The following is a 23098-nucleotide window of genomic DNA, read 5'->3' on the forward strand; positions in this document are numbered from 1 at the left end:
TAGCACCCCATATCCAGGATTGATTCTTGCCATACACCTAATGAGTTTTTTTTGTAAAAAAAAGTATATGCTCAATAATTCAATTTATTTTTATTATTTATTTAAAGCTGAAATGTGTTTTCCATGCTTTGATGTAAAATATATATTTTTAGAACAACAAGATTTCTAAAATATTTTATGATTGTATTTGAAACATAATTTGTGAGTAGCATGTCAGTCCCTAGACCAATGCTGCCAAGACAGGCTCCAGCTCCCTCTGAATGTCTATTTGAATAAATGAGTTTGGAAGAAGATTTAATGAATTTCTACAAAGTGACCTTCAATACCTTTTTTATTGTGTATAGGATCATAAAGATCATTCAGTCTGTCTGGTTTATATTTAGTTTTCCATAACACTAACTGTGAGAGGGTGTAGAATATAATTCAAAATAATATATATAAAAATAAATTAAGAAACAAAAGATTTACCTCAATAATTTGGTGTAGTGCTAAGCATGACTATATCTATAAAACTGTACAGAACTTGAAGAAAAAAAATCTAAAGAAGCAGGCTTGATATATCGCCTGTCAGTCTGTGTTTATCATTTACATTTTTTGCCACTTTCTGGGCAGAAGGAAACAGACTCTGGCAGATACAAATAATGGTGATTCATTGCACTTACTTATTGGTTTGTCATATGCCATTGCAGATCTACCATGTTTGATCTGCATAGTGTGTTTAGTGTAAATTTGTGACATTTTTAATTTTTAAGGAAATTGCAGTGTATTCAATGTATAATTTATTTTAAAAAGGGCATGACTTGAATATAGGATTATTTTGGATCTGAAGAATATTCTTTTTTAACAAAGTAAAGTCAAATCCAAAGAATTAAAAATACACAAAGAAGCAGTATAATTGTTTTCCAGTTACTGTAGCTTCATCATATCTACAGTATTATGGTGATCCTATAGTTGTTACCAGCAAATGGGACAAGCACCACAACATTCTGTGCTTGTTGTTTCATTTCCATTCTTCTTACTCTAATGAAGGGTTATGGTAAGCCAGAGTCTAGCTAAGTAACACTGTGAGCAAAGCAAGCATCAATACCTGACAGTTACTACTATAGCTGAAGGAGTTTACTTTTTGGAAATGGAGAAAAGAAACTATTTCAATTAATTACCTATCTATTTTTGTTTTACATAGCACCTTTCACTGAAGGCACTAAAAGTAAAATTCTGCATTGCAGTTGAAGATGAAACAATTAATGCAGTGAAATGCATCAGAGTCATGGAACAAAGAATTGATGAACATATAGTGCTATCCTATTAACATCAACCACTGGATTTCATTTATGCAATCTAGAACATTTTAGACATTTATAAGTGCATATCTGCATCATAAATATTGCTCTTATTGGAAAGATAGCCAGTTTATATTCAGATCAGTAGTTTAGGTTATGTTATTATGATATTTCAGTGAGATAGCGGTTATATAACATAATATAATGTGAAAAGTAAAGACTACTTTAGTGACTATAAAAACTAACAGAAAGAGCACTGAAAGTGGTTTTAAGATAAGCAACCATTTTTTCCAGAAATCTTAGAAAAAGTCACTCAAATCTCTATTAATAAAGATTACCAGATGTTTCAGCTTTACCATCATTGACACAGACAATAAGCTTGATGTGAGATATTAAACACTGCTATAATGAATACTATCATCATTGTACTTCTTAGATAACCAAAAGAGAGTTTTATGGATGTTGAATTAAAGGATAAGAGGTACATATCTTCAACTGAAATAAATTAGAGGAGAAGGAGCATACAGTATGAATTTACTTTCTCTTGAACAGAAAACAGAGTCCAAGTGGTGAGAAATACAGCACATCCTGGAGTGGACATCTACATTGATTCATATACAAACCCACCTAATCCATTTCAGAGTCATGAGGGCGGAGTCTGTTTCTGCAGCACTAAGCACAATGTGGAGGACAGCCCTGGACAGGGCACCATTAGTGTATTACAGGGCATACATGCCTCTGCCTCACACTGTAGTTGACAATTAACTTAACTTACACATCACACAGAGGGAGAATGTGCAAGCCTTAAACAGATAATAACCAGACTTGGACTTGAAGGAAGAACATTAGAATCATGAGGATGTGACACTAAAAATGGTGACACCGCCTTGCACAATAATTTAACAAAGCAGTTGAGTGTCAAAAGTAGTACAATTATATTTAGCTATTTGGTCATTTGGAGAATCTTTTAACTTTCCTTAGAACCCACACAGCTTCTAGAATTTATAAAATGTCAGTGGTTCATGTGTATTTTCCATTTATTTTATTTAGATTGCACTTTTATTCAAACGCAGTTAATACCACAATAAAGCTGTTTACATGCTTGTACAACTGGCACATAAGAAGCTTAATTGACTTGTTCAGGGTCATGCAGCCCGTAATAGGGATTGCATTGCCAGCATTTTGTTTTATGTCCAACATCCTAATCACTGGGTCTTTAATGTGTATTGAATGCCTCTTGAAAATTCTGTATGCGCTCCTCTAATGCATTTCCACAAGGTGGTATTTATTTTTCTTGCCATGTAGGCACCCACAATCTGTCTGTGTTAAACAGCATGATTAACTGAAATGAAGTGTAATCCATTATTAAAAATACATAAAACATTTTTCTTTGCATCTGCTGTGCATGTATGCAGACCTACTCAATATCAATATATTGTCTTGAACATACCTTAATAACAAAGATTAATCATTGAGTGCAGTGTTAGGTAGTGCTGTGTAACAAGTAAAACTTTTACATCCAAATTCTTTAAAATGTAGTATTGCTGTATGCAATGCTTGCAGATTTAACTTAAATCTTTTCAATGGTCTATTTATTTCTATATTTTATGTGACACTGTAAGTTATTTCATGCAGCAAGATTTATCTTCTTTTCATATTTTATCTATCTAAATGAAATAAGTATATATAAAACCCAATTTCTAAAGCATAACTCATTGATGGATTTTTATGCAAAATATATGTAAATAATGCTTGTTTTTCTTATAAACAAAGTGAGGTGCAGAAGACTGGAAAATGTACTTTTACATTATCTCTACCTTTAATTAAACTGCTGCATATAATGAATTTTCCATATTATGCAGGATCTTACAAGTTTAGCAAATATTATGTGGACAATACTATTTACACTAAAATATGTAAATAATCATGTTGCTGTTGGAAAACTTTACGTTTAGAAATTGCCATACTTTTTCGTTTGCTCATTAGAAAATGCTTTTATTGTATAAAGCAGGCAATGGTCACAGATCCTGTCATTATAGATTTAAATGCTAATTTACTGCTGGAAAGTGAACGAAGAGAGCCTTTCAACCTTTGATGCTGTGCGTGTCTGGATTTTAAATTTCAATGTTCCATTCAGATTTCATTTATTAGCTACTTTTTCAATTTACTTGACAGCTTTTATAATTTTCAGCTGAATTTCGTTTATACTTATTATTCTACCAATCTCCACAAATAGAATAATATGGATAAAACCATACAGCTATCCAGAGTCTATAATAAAATTCAGAAATTCTGGTCCTGGATAAACGCAGTGGATACTTATCTCTGTAGAATGGAGTTTACTTTTCTTCCTCTATTACCCACGTGCCTTGATGTAGTTTGACATTACCTTAATGTACAATATATTTTCATAAAGCACATTACCTCTTTATGAATACAGTATATTATACAAGCCCAAATCAGAAAAGGTTGGAACAGTATGGAAAATGCAAATAAAAAAACACAGTGACTCTTAAATTTATGTTGACTTTTGTTTCATTGCAGAAAGTATGAACCCAAGACATTTTTGTATGTTTTGTCTCAACTTCATTTCACTTGTTAATACAGTATACATCCATTCCATAAGAATCACTGCTCTTTTTTTTTAGCTTTCCATACTGTCCCATCTTTTTCTGATTTTTGGATTGTATATAACACAGCTATTAAGAACTTTATATAGGAGGCTACCATTGCACAGCTGAATGTGTATAAAAGACAGGATATTTGGCTAGGAAGGGCACCTGGAGAACAGGCATGGAGCATATACATGGGAAGAATGGTCATAGAAAAGTCTGTTATTATAAAGAGGAGCAGACATGTGTACCTGATGAGCCACATCAGATTTTAGTCGTTTAAGATTAATGGCTCTTAACCAATTCTATGATTTACTGGATGGATTGAATTTTTGATTAGACCAATTCTTCATCCTATGTTTACAGTAATGGGTGTCTGATTGTTGTATTACACCTCTATGATGATGAATCTATCTGAATTTAATAACATTTCATTAAAAAGGAAGATTATCATAGTATCATATATTTCTTAATTCACAAATATTTTTGGGAGACTACAAAGTCATTAAGGTGTCTGTACAATCAAATTGTTTCATTAGTCACATTACACAACATTACCAGCAATTTTTAGTTGTAGTCTTCATTTATATAATCTTAGCAGTCAGAGGTAATTGGCAGCACACTCCCATAAAGACCAGTCTTCTAAAGTGATTTAACTATTGTATCGCTCCGTCTGGTCTGCAACTCGCTCTGATAAAATACAGGTTTCATTTTGTCTTTAGTCATAGTGGTGGGCGCTGTGTGAATTAAAGCTGAAAACTAATGGATGCTCATCTGGAACTATCCATCCATCCATTTTCCAACCCGCTGAATCCAAACACAGGGTCACGGGGGTCTGCTGGAGCCAATCCCAGCCAACACAGGGTACAAGGCAGGAAACAATCCTGGGCAGGGTGCCAACCCACCGCAGGACACACACAAACTCACCCACACACCAAGCACACACTAGGGCCAATTTAGAATCGCCAATCCACCTAACCGGCATGTCTTTGGACTGTGGGAGGAAACCGGAGCACCCAGAGGAAACCCACGCAGACACGGGGAGAACATGCAAACTCCACGCAGGGAGGACCCAGGAAGCGAACCCGGGTCCCCAGGTCTCCCGACTGCGAGGCAGCAGCGCTACCCACTGCGCCACCCCATCTGGAACTACAATGTATTTAATGCAGCAATGTGAATAATAAATAGTGTTTTGGACCTCACAAACATCTGTCTGATGTCTCTTGTTTTATGTTCCAAAACAGAATGGAAAAAAGAAAAATAAGGGCCAAGATTACCACAGAATTTGTCATGCCTGTTAACCGTTTGTACAGCATAAACTTTGCCAGGCAGCATGTTATTGGCTATCACAAAAAAGGGTGATCACAACTGTGTTAGAAGGTTACCAGTCACCACTTGATTGCTAAATGTGATATGCTCAGTGATTTTCAGTCATGTGACTGTGACTATGTCGTTTGACTTCTGCCACACCCGGAAGTGCCGCAAGAAGAAGCACCTGGAGCACTTAAATAAAAGTGTTAAATGAAACACTATTTATTAGTTAAAAAAGAAGTGTCTATAGAGCACGAGAGTAAGGGTCAAACAAAAGCCTTAAAACTACCTAATGTGTTAACTCTGAAGCCAAGTGTGTTCCCAAGTGTTAACGTCTTGAGATGTACCAGAAAAATTTATATCAAATATTGTTCTACACCAAAATAATTCAATTTATGAATCTCCAACATTTTAAATGAAGACAGGCTGTCCTCTCCACTTCATTGCTGCTGTTCATATCTGGAAACCATTTATCTCAGAGCCATAGTTTTATTGTAACTTGTTTTGAGAATGTGTGGCTGTTATTATACTTACTGTAAATAGAGACTTGAACAATTAGGTTATACTTTTTTTTCCATCAGAATTATTATTTTATAAGCATTTAGACAGATAAGCTCATCTTTTTAATTATCAATATGAAGATCTATGAAGATGAAGAAACATTTATTCTTGTTGCTGAATTTTATTTGCATGAGCCAGAATATATTGATGCAACAGACTGAAGAAGAAAGATAAAGAGTGAGACATAATTGGAAAGACATAGAGAGGACAATTTGTAGCCTAAAGCTATGGCAAAGGATAGGGCTGACAATTCAAACTACAAGTGTGGAAATTGTAAAATAATGCATATCTGCCAAACATGAATACAGTACCTTTGCTGCAGAGAATGGGACTTATTTAATGATTCACCACTGAAAAACAAAGATGTCATTTCCATCGCTGATGGAGATGATTTTCCATCCAGTTCGTCAGAATTTTTTTCATGTATTGAAAGTAAACTTGAAGAATCGATCAAAGCCAAAAACAACAAACAGGTTGCTTTTTTAGAGCAAATGTATTGATTTTGTTAGTGATTGTATAGAAAATGCAGTTTTCCATTTTTTTCAGAGGTGGTTTTCCTGAGTTCTCCAATGTATTGTAAATTGCACACTGCAGCGATGTACATCATACAAATTTCAAATTCCAGGTATATCCATTTTGTTAACAAATTTAACTGAAAAGCATGTTAAACAGCAAAAGACACATATACTTCATGATATTCTACTCATGTTTCCAATTTGCACCAAGACTCTGTTATAGTCGCTGTATACAAAACGCCCTCAAGCCAGATGTTAACATGTACAAAGTATGGCAGGAATCTATGACAAGGATAAATTAATTTCAACTTAATTTGCTTGTTGCAAACATAACTCTGAGAAAGAGAATGCATGTTTTTTTGAAATCCGAATCTTTGCTGCTTTGATTTAAACATATTTGGTAAATTTTAAGGATTTATCTCATGTGTGCACTCTTGTCCTGATGTAAGCTACTGAATGAGACACTTTTTATTTAATGTATAAATAATATTTTAATTAAGAACACAACTTTCAGAGGCTAATGGATATGGAGCACCTTAGTTGGCATGGGTGAGAAAAAAATAGATGGGGAAAAAATATTTTGGAGGGAGAGGTAAAATCAATATGACACACCTTTGTATTATCTCACAAAGTACTTTGTGTCTAGTGGTGGTGGGGGGGCTGGGTGTTGGTGACTCGCAGTCATGGTCTCTGTCATTTTTAGATCAGATGCATTGTTTCAGTCAAATTTATGCTGTGTTTCAGTCAACTTGTTATTTGATTGTGCTGTCTGTTCTGATAATGACTGAGACTTTGCTTGCAAGTTACCAAAACCCTACCCTGCTTCAAACACCCAGCTCTGAGCTGCAAACTCCTGAAAGGTATACTTGATATGACCATGAAGACAATTAGGTGTCAGCATTCGTGGCACAATCTTAGTCATTCTCACAACAGAATCTGTGAGTGTGTTCATGTGCTGTTTCAATCATCTTTTCATGTGGCTTGCTCACACATCTTCTCAGAATACCTTCAAACTTCATGTCCCCTCCACCAGTGATATTACTGTAGATCAGAAGTAGTTTTTAGAGAAAATGCATTTCCACCTTCCCTAACATTTTTTCACGTCATGAAAAGTTTTAAAGGTACATTTTACATAAAGTTATACTCTTCAGAGGCTCTTGAGAAACCACTGGGTAAAAAAATTATCTTCCACATTTAGTATCAGACAAGAATATATCTCTCTATTATATAAAAAAATCCTTTGGCGACAAGACTTTTTGGAAGAGAGATATTTTTCAAGTCCCGTGAGATAAGACTTTTGCCTTGAAATGTCTTCAAGTCACGCCCTCCTCTCAAACATTTTCAAACAAGACCACAGTCCTTTCAACTCTCAATCGTGTGAATGCTTTTGTCAGACACACTTCCTGCACTCTCAGCTCTTATACATTTTAACATTTTCCTCACTTAAAGTTCCCAATTAAAGAAGACGTATTATGTCCAAATCTTATTGAAGAATTTCATCACGAAGGGTTATTAACATAAAAAATGAGTAAATGCGCAATACTTACACTGAGAAACAAAGTCAAACGAATTAACGGCAAAAATTTCGATCAGTTACACATCAAATTGGTTAAATGCATCCAAAAATGTCAAACAGTTACACTGCAAATTGGTTAAATGCGTATTAATAGACTACGCTAAAACAGTTGGTGATGCTCGTGCAGAAGATGAAAACAACAACTTACAATATCCCAAAGAATATTTACAACCGTTAACAGCGTCTGGTCTTACAACGCATGAATTACTGTTGAAAGAAGGATGTATCCAAGAAAGGTAATGTAGTACATCTTCCATGGATAACATTAGACAACAAAGGAGATCTTCATATGCCATTCGTATTAAAACGTTAACAGTTTCTGGTTAGAATAGCTTTTGCAAAGACAATTAACAAATCTCAGAGCCAAACATTCGAAAAAGTCATTTTATTTAATAGAGAGAAAGAAACAAATTCAATCACGGGAAGTTATACGTTGCTTTGATGCATATGTAACAATTCCCATGAAAATAAATTCTGTTTAAATTATACATCCGCATCTCAATACGCGAGCGGCAGAACCGCAAAGAGGCTAGCGTGTAGCGCAGGCCGGAGGATTGGCGAACGAATCGAGCAGTACTAAAGAAAATAAATATCAAAACTTTAATGGAAAACAACTTGATATCCGGTATTGCTGTGATTGGTAACTGATGGAAAGAACACTGAAGGGGTAGGCAGAATGGAAACAATCATACACTCTTTTACTAAGTGGGAAGAAGGTGTTTGGGGCTAAATGCTCAGTCAAGTCACCAAAGCATATACCATATTATCAGTAAACAACTAACTGTGAAAAATAACAGGACAACTTAAAGTTTAAATAATCAAATGAAACAGATGAATTGTTTTTACTTTAAAATGTATTAACATGCATGGCTCCTTTACGATGTGCATATTGAAGGTTCTATAGGCAAAATATAGGCAATTGGACATAGCAAAGGCACCTTTTAAAAAGTACCTTTGCTGAACACCAAACAATGTTAAAATGAACACCACTGGAAATAGAAAAGCAGATAGCAATTTTTCTCAAGTTTGTATGAGAACAATAAAAATGTACATTACTTCTATGACAGCTGGAGAGCACTCTATTTTAAATTTAACATTACTCATAGAAGCACAAAGGGGAAAAGCTAGATATTCACAATATACTGATTGTCTTTTGAGCTTTAGTATCATTTAAAGTAACTAAAGACATAAAAGAGAAAAGCTCTGTTACACAAACAGGAGGCATTAATTATATATTATTTAGTTATTTATGAGGTGAAGAGGAGTTTATTGTACTTATTTTCTCATTCTGTACATTAAAAAAAACCCAAACTATGTACAACCAGAGAGGCTAGTCTACATTTAAAGCTCCGGTTATATATTTTTTAAACAACAATAAATCATTTTATACCATCTTTAAAAATAAACTTCAATTACACTTTCTCAGAGTTGACAGGAAATGTCAAGTTCACACGCAGAATATCGATTGGAATTTTATCCCTAGAGAACTGTTTGCAAGGTAGCTGCTTTCTAGCTCTGTATTTGATGACACCAAGTTATACCATAATTCACTGCAGCCACAGTAGACAGAAATGCAGGACATCAAAGTGATAAACATCAGTATTTTTAAACATTTCCTATTAACTGTAGTGTGTGTTAAATATTTATTATGTTGAAAGTCTGAGATAGGAGACCAGTCATGAAATTAATGAGACTGACATTTTAAAAGGTGTTGTGGTAATATTGCTTCTATAACCACCTAGCAGCACTTTGTTTTGCTTGCACTTGTAAGCAGGAAGACTTGTTGCTTCATTATTTGGATTCTAGGAAATCATGAAATTACAGTGTGCCTGACAAACCTGTCAAACAAATCACAAATGGAACACAAGAATATCTAGCAGTGCTACATCATGAAAGTTTGTGTGAAACCTCAAAAAAGAGTAAAAAAGACATACAAACAATTAAAGGGATAATCCTAGACTCATGAGACTCAAGATTTATATTGGCACAAAGCCTTTGTTAACCTGAAATTGCCAAAAATTAGACCCTAAGACACAACTTACATACTGTATTTTGACTATTATTGAGTTTCTGGCCTTTGAGCACATTCCAGTCCTTCTGCAGATGTCATATTCACCAGATATATCAGTGTGTCACTTTTTTCTCTTTCTTAAGTTGAAGAATCTGATATAAAGACACTTTTCATACAAAAGAAAACCTCCAAAGAGCCATAACCAAAGTACTGATGAACTTCACAGAATAAAATTTTTGAGAATGCTCTTGGGGTGGAAGAACCAATGAAGCATCTTATGGGAGATATTTTGAAATAGACAGGATCAACAAGTAACAATACAATTCTCTTTAATACACTTGTGAATAAACACATGAAATGCTTCATATATTAAATTACAGTTGAGAGTGAAGACTATTTGTTCCTGATATGATGGTATACTTACTTTACACTATTGATTCCTAATAAATAAGGAAGTTGAAAGACAACATTTAAGAACACACATTTGCTTTCTCACTTATTGTGACTTCAAGTTCTATGTCGTATAACGAAGGGTTATCAACATAAAAAATGAGTACACCCACAATCCTAGCACCGAGAAACGAGGAAGTCAAACGGATTAATGGCAAAAATGTCACTCAGTTACACATCAAATTGGTAAATGCATCCAAAAATTTCGAACAGTTACACAGCAAATTGGTTACATGCATTATCAATAGACTATGCTGAAACAGTTGGTGGTGATTGTTCGGAAGATGAAAACAACAACTTACAATATCCCAAAGAATACCTACAACTGTTAACAACGTCTGGTCTTACAACGCACAAATTACTGTAGAAAGAAGGATGTATCCAAGAAAGGTAATGTAGTACCTTCTGCAGATAACATTAGACAACAAAGGAGATCTTTATATGCCATTCGTATTAAAATGTGGTTTCCGGTTAGAATAGCTTCTGCAAAGACAATTAACAAATCTCAGAGCCAAACATTCAAAAAAGTCATCTTATTTAATAGAGAGAAAGAAACGAAATTCAATCACGGGCAGTTATACGTTGTGTTGATGCATATGTAACAATTCCTATGAAAATAAAAATTGTTTAAATTGTACATCCGCATCCCCATACGCGAGCGTCAGAACCGCAAAGAGGCTAGCATGTAGCACAGGCCGGGGGTTGGCAAGCGAAGTGAACAGGGGGTGAAGCCCCCTAGTTGTTAATATTTTTAAAAAAAAGTCATAGAAAAAGGGTAAGATTTTGTGCTATAGAACAGCATGTCAGAAACTGCCTGAGACTCTGAAGAGGATCAGAGATTCCTATATTAGATAATCAGCTCTCATATTTGTCTAATAAGTAGGAAAAGGCAAGCAAACCCACTATTATTTGTGCTATGGGCTGGGAATGCTCGGACTTTCTTAGAATCCTCTAAGTACTGGATGGCAGTAGCACTTGGAATGAAAGTGGATATTGTAATATAAAATAACCTTTCTTTTCATTAAATATTGACTATTTTATTTAGCCATGCATTTTCCTTTTAATGTGAATGTTATCACATCAAAAAGGAAACTAGAAAGTTTTTTAAGGTGAAAGATACAGTACATCTTCTCACTCTATAAAAATCACATTTTCTTAGCACCATAAGGCTTCACAATTCAAAATACCTATCAGATGGAAATTTCTTAATATTCTAATTGCTTTAATTTGATCCACCTCTATTGATTAATAATTATGATTAGCAATACCTCTGGCATACTGATTGAAGTATACTGTATACATTCATATACGTGCATACAAGCAGACAGGTGGAAAGACAGGTGGACAGATAAGAGTACAACATATAAAAATGTGCTTGTTTTTGTTTTCCTACAATCACCATCAAACCAAATTTAAACCATTTCCATATATCAATTTTCCATAAGTACTGGATGTCCTGGCATGAACTGGTCTAATACATCGTTTTCATGGAATCTTTGGAATTTCTACACCTCTAGTTATCAAACAAGATGCAAGCACGAGTTAACAAGTTAAAACAGTATATTTTTATACAGTATGTAGTGTAATAAAAGGGATTCAAAAAACTGTAAACAAGTAAAACAAAATCCACAATAGTTTATAAGATGATAAATCCGCATTCCTAAATATTGCACTAGAGGGTTACACTTCATCTGTCCATAACACAGCCTTATTCATATTTTAAACTTTTTTTTGCATCTTTTTTTTTTTGAAAAAACAAATTGTGAACTTGATACTATATCAATGTGGTCTGTAATACTAAGCATTTTGCATGGCCAAGACTAATAATTGTGTAGTGAACAACTCTGGAACTCTGAGACTAGCTATGGCAAGATCAGAAAGGCTTGATTTTGTCACAAATTGTAGAGATGGGCTTTTGTGTGTGCAAGAGTTGAAAACCAGTGAGCGCTCAGCTGGAATAAGAAAGAATACAATACCTAATACAGAGAATGGCCCAATTAAATTTAGAAGAAAAAGATGACCACAGAGCAGCAATGGCTTCCTCAAAAAAAGAAAAAATGTGTTCTTGACCATGAAATAGGAGAGACTTTGGAGTTAATTTAAATATCTATTCCATGTCTTGCATTTGTTGTACCATGACAGAATGGAGGAAAAAAAAGATTCGCCATGTTGACTGGCTGTCATAAGACATTTGAAGCTTTAATGTAAAGTTGTTAAGAAATCATGTAATCCATCACTTCCTGCCATATTTAGTCATGGACAGTATTCTGAAATCCTTAAGGAAGTGAAATCCAGCAACAGCAGTGTTAAGTTCTGGCCTTACTCTAAGCAGCCTTTGCAATTGGGAAAAGTCATTCCTTTCTGCTTCACATGAAGGCTTAAATGTTAGTTAAAATGCTTTCTAAATTAAAAAGAGGAGTAACACATAGAGAAAGACCCGTCAAGCAATTTATCAATTAACCCTCACAATTCTAGGTTTTAATGTTTACAAATTTAAAAAATATAAGTTATAAAAGGGCATTCAATTATTTTTTCTAGCTGGCCAAATATTGTAATTAAACAATTTAATAACCCTTCTTATTTATGTTGGTGAAAGGGTGTCATTTACAGTGTGAACTTTTAAGTAGTCTTCTCATCATTCAGATGACTTTACGAGTTTGGTAGCACTGGGGCTATGATTTATAGCTGTAAGTTATGTTATTAAATATCATTTTCATTTTCTTTGTTTATTTGACTACAAAAGGGCATATCATGGACCACGGACAAATAGCTTAGACCTTCTGCCATATTTTACCTTAGAAAGAAGTAATTTTTATTATATCTTACTAATAAATGCATTTATTTGTTCTATTTTAATAATAAAAACATTTCATGTTGCAAGATAAATTACGACTCAGTCACAAAAATGTATGCTGATCAAGTAGGTGGCATAGCATTGCTTTTATTGCAGTCTGTGTACTCATCAAGATCAACCCAAACTCTTACTGTAAAATCCACTAGGCAGCTTTTTAAAATCATCCAGAAAATTTAAATAAAAAACATATTAAATTACCTGTTGTTTTAACTGCTAAAAGTGTTGACTTTAAACTATTTGCACTTGTTGTTGACACAGGAATAGATATCTTTTTAGGAAATTTAAAGTGTTCTGGCATAGAAACTTCAACTTTATAGTCAATGCTTCTGTATTTGTTCTCCAGAGTAGCTGGCACAGGCCGTGTCTGTAGAAGAAACAAAAATGATTATGTACTGTACATTTATGCAGTAAATTGCCACAGACTTCTTGCTAAAACATGGAGAGGCCACAGATCTTAAGTAACAATGTGAAGAACAAAAACCTGTAGGGAGCAAAAAATAAAAGAGAGAACCTGATTGGAGACAGAAACTGGCACTGAACTTCATCTGTCCTTTCTCAGAACAAATGTACTAGAGGGTGAATTTCACTGCCTTAGGATCTTATTCCAGATATGGAGAGTGATTACATTTTAGGTGTAATTAAGAGCCAAGATGTGAAATTATAATAAAGCTTTGACATCTTAAAATCATAGAAAAACAAAATTAAAACAAAATAGCAATTAAATAGAAGCAAAATCATTTTCTTGTCTTCACTTCTTAAAGATACATGTACAAATGTCTTTTCACCAACATACTAAATTAAATGTATAAATGGGGGTCACAAACAAACTGTGAACTAAATAATTATATGCAGAATAGTATGAGTAATTAACAGATATACTGTATACCTACATACAGTACCTACTTTGAATATTTACCATAGATTCAATTTTGATATGATTCATCCTTTATGTTTTGATCAGACTAAAAACAAACATTTGTTAAACATAAATGACATACCATAATTTTATTTTAGTTAATTAAATACCCAATTTGTTGACACCATCTACAACAATAATGTAGAATTTAAGGAAAATTGTAATTGTAACAGCCTGCCCTGTGCCTATTATTTCTATTATTATTTATTCTGCTACTATATGAAATGTATTCACTTTTTATCTAAGCATTAGAGTTTTCTCTATCAGTGCAATTATTAAATAATTAGATATTTTTATGAAAATGTGACAAATTACTATTCAGAAATCTGCCAGCACTCTGTAGTCAAGTAAATGGCTCTGATGTGCTAACCTACATATTATTCCCAATATTAACTACAAACCAGCTTTGACTGAGAGGAACTGGGATTGCAAAAGGTAGCAGCTATAGCAGTGACCACTGCAAAAGCCAAGTATGGGCAAAGCTGGGAGAGAACAGAGAATGACTTTCAGATGACCTTGAAAAGTTTCTGACAAACCATTTAATGGCTCAGGAAAAGCTGATGTGACATCATCCAAGCAGTTCTTACCAAAAGGTGGGGAAACACTAAACTTGACAGGAGGTATTGTTGATAGGTGAAAGGACCACTTTGAAGAACTTCTAAATCTGGTAAATTGTGAATTTCCCCTTGGGATTAATAAAGTATCTATCTATCTATCTATCTATCTATCTATCTATCTATCTATCTATCTATCTATCTATCTATCTATCTATCTATCTATCTATCTATCTATCTATCTATCTATCTATCTATCTATCTATCTATCTATCTATCTATCTATCTATCTATCTAAATACACCCTTAGAAGAGGAGGAAGTGCCCAAAGAATTGCGGTTGGGTGGGTCCATTCCCATGGTATTACAAAGCTCTGTAGTGGCAAGGCAAATGCCTATTTGAGAAATATTCTAAGCACTGGATATTTTGGGGGTGTTTATGCTAATGCTATCCAAAGGTGCTATATAAAAAAGTCTATTTGTTTGAATAATATTCACATCTTGTTAAGTTATCAAGTTGTGCATTAGTATACTCACCCAAAAATCAGTATATATTTCCCAAATATATGCTACAACTGTATAAAAAGCTGAATGGAGGAGTCTAATAGTGTACAATATACAGTATCTATAGTTAGTCCAGGTCGAGAGGTGCAGTAATACATGCACAGAATTCAAGTATTATGGCTTGTGCATTTCTTGTATGCATCGATCTAAGATGAATAGAAGTTTTCAGTTTCATGATGTGGAGTTCATTGTGATGCATTTTGGATTTAACATTTTTTGTCTGTATATTTAGTGAATGTGAAAGTACTTGTTTATGTTGCAATAATCATATGTTGATGAGTATCTGCAAGTGCTAACATTTTAATCATTGGCTGCCAAGGTTTGGATTAAAAGCAGGATGACACAGATTCAGAAGTGGTTTTGAAGAAAAGCATTCTATTTCAAAACTCTTAACTACAGTATGTTTATATCATGTAGCTTACTAAATCAGTTCATTAACACTTAACAACAGGTTAACATTTGTTGGAAAGGGCAAGTTTAATCACCTGTAAAGAACATTCATCAGACATGCTTGAACCATATATCAGCATGCTGTTCTTGATGCTTGAGTACATTTCTCTAGATGTTCAGTTCAATTAAAACCTTAAAAGGCTGGAGCACAACTGGAGCACAAACTTAACCAAAAGCCATAAAACAAGCCCAAGCCGAAAAGCTGAACATTCAAAAGAAATAATGTAAAGAGCTTAAGTACTCTTTAATTAAAATCTTTCTGATTGCTTCTTCACTATCTCCCTAGCTATACAAATAAAGGAGCTCATATCATTATATCTTCAGTTGTAATAAAGCCAATTTGTTTTTTTTTTGTTGTTTTTTTGTTTGTCACTGACACTGAGTCTATTTAATTTGTCTAGTCTTGTTAATTTGTTAAAAATTTACGACCAACATTATAAAACAACACTAAGATCATGCAAAAACACAATTAAAGCATAAAAATCTACTTATGGTATTGTTCTTTCAAATATACCATACCCACCTCTGTTTCAGAAAGTCCTAGAGCAGCCATGGCAGCTCTAACACTGCTGCTTTGTAAAGTTCCTGTAATCTTTCGACGTTCAAATTCAACAAATGACATACGCTGTTGGGCTACAGCTGCGAGAGCTTTTTCTCTGGCTTCATTCACTAGAGGGATTTTTAACTTTTCTTCCAGGCAGCTGTCATTTAAACATTTAAAAATGAGAACAGGTTTCTCAATCTTTTTTCCTGCAAAAATAAGTAATAAAATATTCCATTTCTACCTGATACACATTTTTTTCAAACAAGACAGTCAGTACAGAGTCAGTAGGCAGAATAGTTTCACATGTTACTTTGTTTGCAGTTGTAAATCAATTCAATCAAGCTCCTATCGCTATACAGAAGCTATAATTTTCCTTGCTAGGTTTTCCTACTATACGACTACTATATGACAGATTTTCTAATAAAAAGATAACTTGTAATAATAAGAAATGTACAACCTATAAGATTCTGCAAGGTGAGAACTGAAGTCTATAAAATATATTGACCTCACTAGGCTGGACATTGTCAATCACTGTCTGTAATACAAAATATAAAATCAAATTATTTCTAATTTAATATGAATGACATCCTTTATTATCTTTAGAATTACATTAACTTAATAGTGTCTACAAAATGGCATAAAATAGACCTGCACCCATTTTGTAATTTCTGGTGTCTTTGCAAATATAGTGCAAATATACAAATCAAAATGGCATGAGAAATCCTGTCTTTACGTGGACCTTATCATTTTAGTCCTGTGGCCAATTTAAATCCCAGCAAAAAAATAAAACAAAGAGTGATATAGTAAACACACATACCAGTGGCACATTTATTTGATTTGATTTTATTTCCAGACAAAGCCTTAAATATTTTTTGACTTTTACTTGGCAGAATTGTGAGTGTTATATTGACCAAGAAATTGTGTGCTACCAGATCACATTCTAGTGTAAATATGAATAAATAAGTAAAAAGAATTAAATGAACAGAATTGAAGGTAATCCATCACTGTTTATACAAGAAGAATCAGTAGTAACAGAGAAAATCTACACAACAGCAAAGAAGGAATAATGGTTGATGCTCCTTGTCTTCCTTTACTACACACAATACTGTATATACAGTAAACCAGGAGAACAAAATCTGAATGCAGTGTTTTCTAAATAAAAATTTTAAAGGACACAGAAAGTCACAAAGTTGTCAGAGTAACATCTCTGTGTGAACAAAAAGGAACAATACAAATACAGGTGTTCCAAAATGATAACAAAAAGAAACATAAACTTAAAGAAAATTAAAATTAAAATACATAAGTGGGTTTGATACAAATATATTCAATACAATCATATAATTGATTTTATTAACAGCACTTGGATCATTTCTAATTACTAATTAACATCATTAAATTTAATAAGTGTAATGTGGCACTCAAATTATGAGGTAGGAAAAAGTTACTGAAGAGATAAATTATCAAAATCATTTGAATTATAAATACTAAGTACTGATTCCATTATCAGGCTTTTCAAGGAAATCAATTTAAAGAATGCATGGTGCCTGTATGCTTAACTTTTAACCTACCTTATTTGTGAATCTAGTAACAGTGTCTGCATTATGGTAGACAGGTGAGATTTTGCATTTGCACTTATGGGAAATGATGGAAATGACAAATGCATGAACTATTATGTCTCAACCATATCTTGCATTTAAACATAGGCTTATACAGTATTGGTCTTCAGCTCAGAGAAGGATGATTATTTTGTGTAGAAAAGCAGCTCATAATCTTTAACTGAACAAAAAGTAGGTTTTAGATTTAGTTGTCATATGTAAATGTTACTAATGTCCAGTTTCAAACCGTGGTAATATAAAGTTAAAATGAGAAAATTACTCTAAATAAAGTGTGTGTGACCACTTTGGAGGCAGGTTTTAATAATAAAAAAATTCCTTAGCCTCAGTGTTAGCAAGACTAGTTGAAAAGTACGCTGTGCCCTTCTTTTTGGTGAAATACTGTCCTGCCCAGACTGGGTGCAGTTGTTTATTAACTGCATTCAAATACATAGAAAAACAAAAATGTTAATGAACACACAAAAAATATAGATTGTGAGTTTTGTATGAAGTAGCAGTAATTTAATTTTTTTTTCCAGCGCCCTGAACTATCTTGACTATAATGAAAAGAATAACTTTATAAACTGGTGGAACTGTGGTCCCTCCTTGTAAAAGGTAGACATCCAAGAGGCAGATTATCTCAATAATGTGCAGTGATCATTTTAGCCAGTGTTACTAAAGCATTTTAACAGGGATACATTTGACAGATTCTTTACTAGCCTGTATAGAATATATGGGCTTTAGAGGATGTCATCAGTTTCTCCCCTTAATTATAGGTGTTGGAGCTTTCAGCAGGAAGAAACAAATTACAAATTCAAGACTTTTGGTATACATAAGAACCAAGTTACATTAATATGATATTCCTTATTACAATAACCTCAATAGAAAAAATTCAAAGATGAAAGCCCATCACACTGGTAAGTTTGTAGGATGGTAATTGGTGTCAAGAGTTCTTGATGGGTTAGCGAAGGAGTTTGTGAAGAAATATTTTTTAATGGAAAAAAGCCTTCAGAAGCAGTGCACATAGACTTAGAGTAGATGCAGAATTTTTTGTTGTCTTCTACTTTTCTATTTTTTCCTCAATGGCTATGATTTTCTGCCCCTCTTATGGCTGTTTTATACTTGTAAGAAAAACATAATAGGTAATGGCTAGATTGGACTCTTAATAATACCAGCAATTCTAGTATTTTTACCACCTTCAAAAGAGACAGTGATTTGAGCATTCTACCTTTCAGTTGTTTAGAAAGTACATGTAAGTACATGGCTGTGATGATGCATAAAGCGTCAATGGTCTCTATTCACATAAATAATGCCTTCATACTCGCTCAGTTTATCTAACATGTCATTTTCTTCAGCACTCTGGAAAAGGTGACTCTAATTAGCCTCTTCACTATAAAACCCCTTTTCAAATAATTATAGAATTATTGGAAATGAAAATACAGAGCTGTATATGCATCTTTGGCAGACAGCCTTATCCTCTGTAACCGAGTTAGAAACGTACTACTGTTACACACATATGGTTAAAACCTGACACATCTCCATTAAACAGCAATTAGGAAAACCTTTAACACAGCTGCCAGTGACCCAGCCATCCACTGTATGTGTTAGCTTCTCTAAAGGTAAACAGACTGCTTTCTTCATAAACAATTAACATTTAATTTGCACATGAAACAGATGGTGCCTTATTATGCATCACAGGATAATAATTATAAATGACTTTGCAATTAGAATTCAAGAATCCTTAGAGGTAACTAAGCCCCAGGTAAGGAATTTGTTCAGTTTAATACTGAACAAAATATATCAACAAGTAAAAGGAAAATATCATATACTGTAAACAGACCAATATTGTACAGATCATTAGAAAAAAACCAACAGGGTGAACAGTTTCCACCTAGGCCTCTTTCAGTTAAAGTAATTGTTGTGTGCATATATTTCTGGGATGCACAATATTTTTAGACTATATGACTAAAGGCTCTCTGACCATCACTGTTATATGTTGAATCAGGTTTTGTTCAACAAATAAAAATGACTCCATATAACTGTGAAATGTCGTGTGGACCTGTGTTTAATGGAAAAACCACCGTGACAGGTCTGTTAGCAAATACATATCAAATTAAGACTAATTACCGACTTTCTGAAATTTCTGTAGATGTACTCAGCAGTTATACAACAACCATCTTAAGAAATGAGCAAGGTTTCATTGCACTTAAGTATTAATCTTGAAGTATCTGAATTGATAGAAAAGTGGAGATATATTGTCTGGCCATGTGTTCTGTGAGCCCACCTACTGACTACTTGGTAGAACCAATTATGCAGCTGTTTTGAAATAAGCAGGACTAGATTTTAAAAACAATTCCTAGAAAAGAGAAGATAGAATTTTATTTGCCCCAAAATTGGCATTTTACAGAAGCAGTAAATAAATAAACACACACATAATGTTTTAAACATTCACCAGAATGGCTAAAAAGAAAGAAAACTTCTGATTTGGCAGCCATAGTCACAGTGAGGCATTATGCAGGCATACTATTATTGGTATAAAGGAGACACAGCAGCATTTCTTGGCATACGTCTGCTGAATTATTCATTAGTTGAAGGTACTCAATGTTTGTGTGTCAGAGAAAGGACGGTGGCACTCAGTTTTGTTTTCATTGTTTCTTCTGCTAGTACCTCCAGGGTATTTATTGAGAGTGCATTCCCTAACTGACTCTTGTTAAACAACTTGTTGATTTAGTGGGTCTCTCTTAAAATGATGTCACTGGCCTAGCACATCACGAGTATAAAAATCGCACAAAGTTATAGAAAATGTGAAGAATGTCACTACTCACATTAAAGGAATAGTCTCCTAAGAAAAGTCAGCTTGCTCTTCTTTTTCTTGTATAGTTCCTTTCTATTGTGAGGCCAGTCAATACTGTCAATGATGTGGATTCTCAAATACTTGTAGGAGTGAACCACTTCTTCACCCACTGAAGGAATAGTGACCAGCATAGAGGCTGTATGGTGCAGTGAAAGTCAATAACCAGGGATTTACTGATGTTAGGATGCATACAATTCTTTCTGGATCAAAAAACAAAGTTCACCACCTGACTCCTATACTCTGTCTCATCCTTCTTATCAATACACCCCATAATTGCATAATCATCTGAGAATTTATGATAGTGACATGTCTTGGTGTTATAGTTAAAGCTTGAGGTGTACAGAGTGAAGAAAACGAGACAGCACTGTTCCTTGTGCAGCTCCAGTGTTCATCTGTATCAGAAACACAGTTCTTGAGTCTCACGAACTGCTGTCTGCCCGACATGGATGGCTGGATGGCATTGAAGGCAGTGGAGAAATCAAAAAACATAATCCTCACAATGCTGCCAGGTTTGTCCATGTGAGAATAAGCAGATAGATAACTGCATCCTCCACTCCAGTCTTTGTCCACTGAGCAAACTGCAGTGAATCCAGGTGGTCTACCACAAGAGGACTCATATAGTCCAGGACCAGACCCTCAAAGGTTTTCAGGATGTGAGGCAAAAGTGTCACTGGGATATAGTTATTAGGTGAAGAACAGGAACAGGAATAATGCAGGATGTTTTCCACATCAGGTATACTATCTCAAGCCTCAGTGACAGACTGAACAGATGACAGAGGATATCTCAAAGTTGGTAAGCACAGGCCTTAAGAATGCAAAGACTGATTCCATCTGGTCCCACAGCTTTTCCTGTGTGTAGCTTCCTCAGTTGTCTCCTCACTTGATCTATGGTTATGGGCAGTCCATAATTATGGTGGACTGATCACTGACCATTCCAGCTGAAGTGGTAGGAGTTACTGATGTAATAGAGATGGTGTGAGGGTACTGGTCATTGGAACAAGGTGGCAGTAGGAGGGAAATCTATCAAAAACTTGATTCAAGGGGCTAGCTTTGTCCACATCCATTTCTAGCATCTGAGCCCTGCATTATCCGAGTCCAGTAATTATGGCTAGTTCATTTCAGACATCTTTTATGTTAAGACCATGAGATGAAGGAAAAAAGCAGTAGGCTAACTCAAAGTTTAACTAGATAAAGGCCCCAAAACAGGAATGCCACTAAGTGACAAAAGCAATATATTAAGGAAAATTTGAAATTCGGAAGTGCCAGACTTCCCAACAGAAATTAAGTGCAAAGCGACTTTGTTTATTTTCTTTTAAATTAACTCAAAACCTAGATATTAGACACAGTCAGTGCATGATGATATTGTGTTGCCAGCAGTAGACTAATTTACAAGTTGAAAACCCTATGGAAAATAGTGGCACAATCTCACAGTCATAACGTTTAAAAAAACAAAAATTGGAAAAGAAAATATTTAGGCACAAAAATGACTGATAATGGAAAATAACAAAAATCATGACAACCTCCAGCTTGTGGTCTAGCACTGGGCTAATGGCCACAGAGAAATCCTTTTGATTTTGATCTGTTATTTGGACTTTCTGCATCAGAATTACACCAGTATTAACCATTTTATAAACAAAAAACATATCTTAAAAATTATAAAATAATGAAAAATAAAAATAAAACTAGTTTATTACCTTTTCCAGCCCCACTGATATGAATGACATGTGAACTTTCCACTGGTATTAGAGGTTGAGGTAAAGGTAGAGTAGATTCTCCCTCCACAGAATATAAAAATTCTCCCACCTATACATAAAAATACAAATGAAATGTTTTTAAAAGGGGATTAAACTTTTTATATATAATACATAAAAATGGTATGATAAAATAATGATACATTTAAGAAAATCTAACTTTAACTAATTATTTATTTAATGATTAATTTCAAGATTGGTATTTTTCAAGTTAAAGTTATTATTTCATCATGTTATATATTAATTTGCCATTGGAAATTGTGTTCTAAAGGGGAGCATTTTTTATACATTTTAAAAAATACAATGCCTGTGTTTGCAGATATTGGAAAGACTTCATGCTTTATTACAGTTTCTTGGCACTATATTTCCTGAGGTGGGTATATGTTTCATTCACTTGTCCATTGATAGGCAACTGTTGTGGGTGGAGCTCCCATGTAAACAAGTAAGTACCAGAGTACAAAACCATGCACATATGTCAAACTACTTATCATGACATTATTTAGAAAACATGCATATCTGGGATGTAAAAATAAAATTATAAATATTTTCTTGCAGTTTCAATCAACCACCTTATGACAATCTGAATAATTTCAGGTTACTTCACTCGTGGTCTGAAGCCTATCTGTAGTTTCAGGTTACATATTTTCTTCCCTTTGCCTTTCAAATTGTATCTTTGTCTCTTTTTAATTCCCTCATCCTCAATT

At 34.0% G+C, this 23098-nt stretch overlaps 1 protein-coding gene across 1 annotated transcript in view; it reads right to left on the reverse strand.

The window, feature by feature from the left end:
* Positions 1-23098, reverse strand: part of LOC114651130 (cilia- and flagella-associated protein 47-like) — a 622279-nt gene that overhangs the window by 296952 nt on the left and 302229 nt on the right. The window contains 3 exon segments of the mRNA XM_051927333.1: positions 13369-13534; positions 16177-16403; positions 22338-22446. Coding sequence (XP_051783293.1) covers positions 13369-13534; positions 16177-16403; positions 22338-22446 — 502 coding nt within the window.

Source organism: Erpetoichthys calabaricus, chromosome 4 (assembly GCF_900747795.2).
Source record: "Erpetoichthys calabaricus chromosome 4, fErpCal1.3, whole genome shotgun sequence".
Taxonomy (NCBI): domain Eukaryota; kingdom Metazoa; phylum Chordata; class Cladistia; order Polypteriformes; family Polypteridae; genus Erpetoichthys; species Erpetoichthys calabaricus.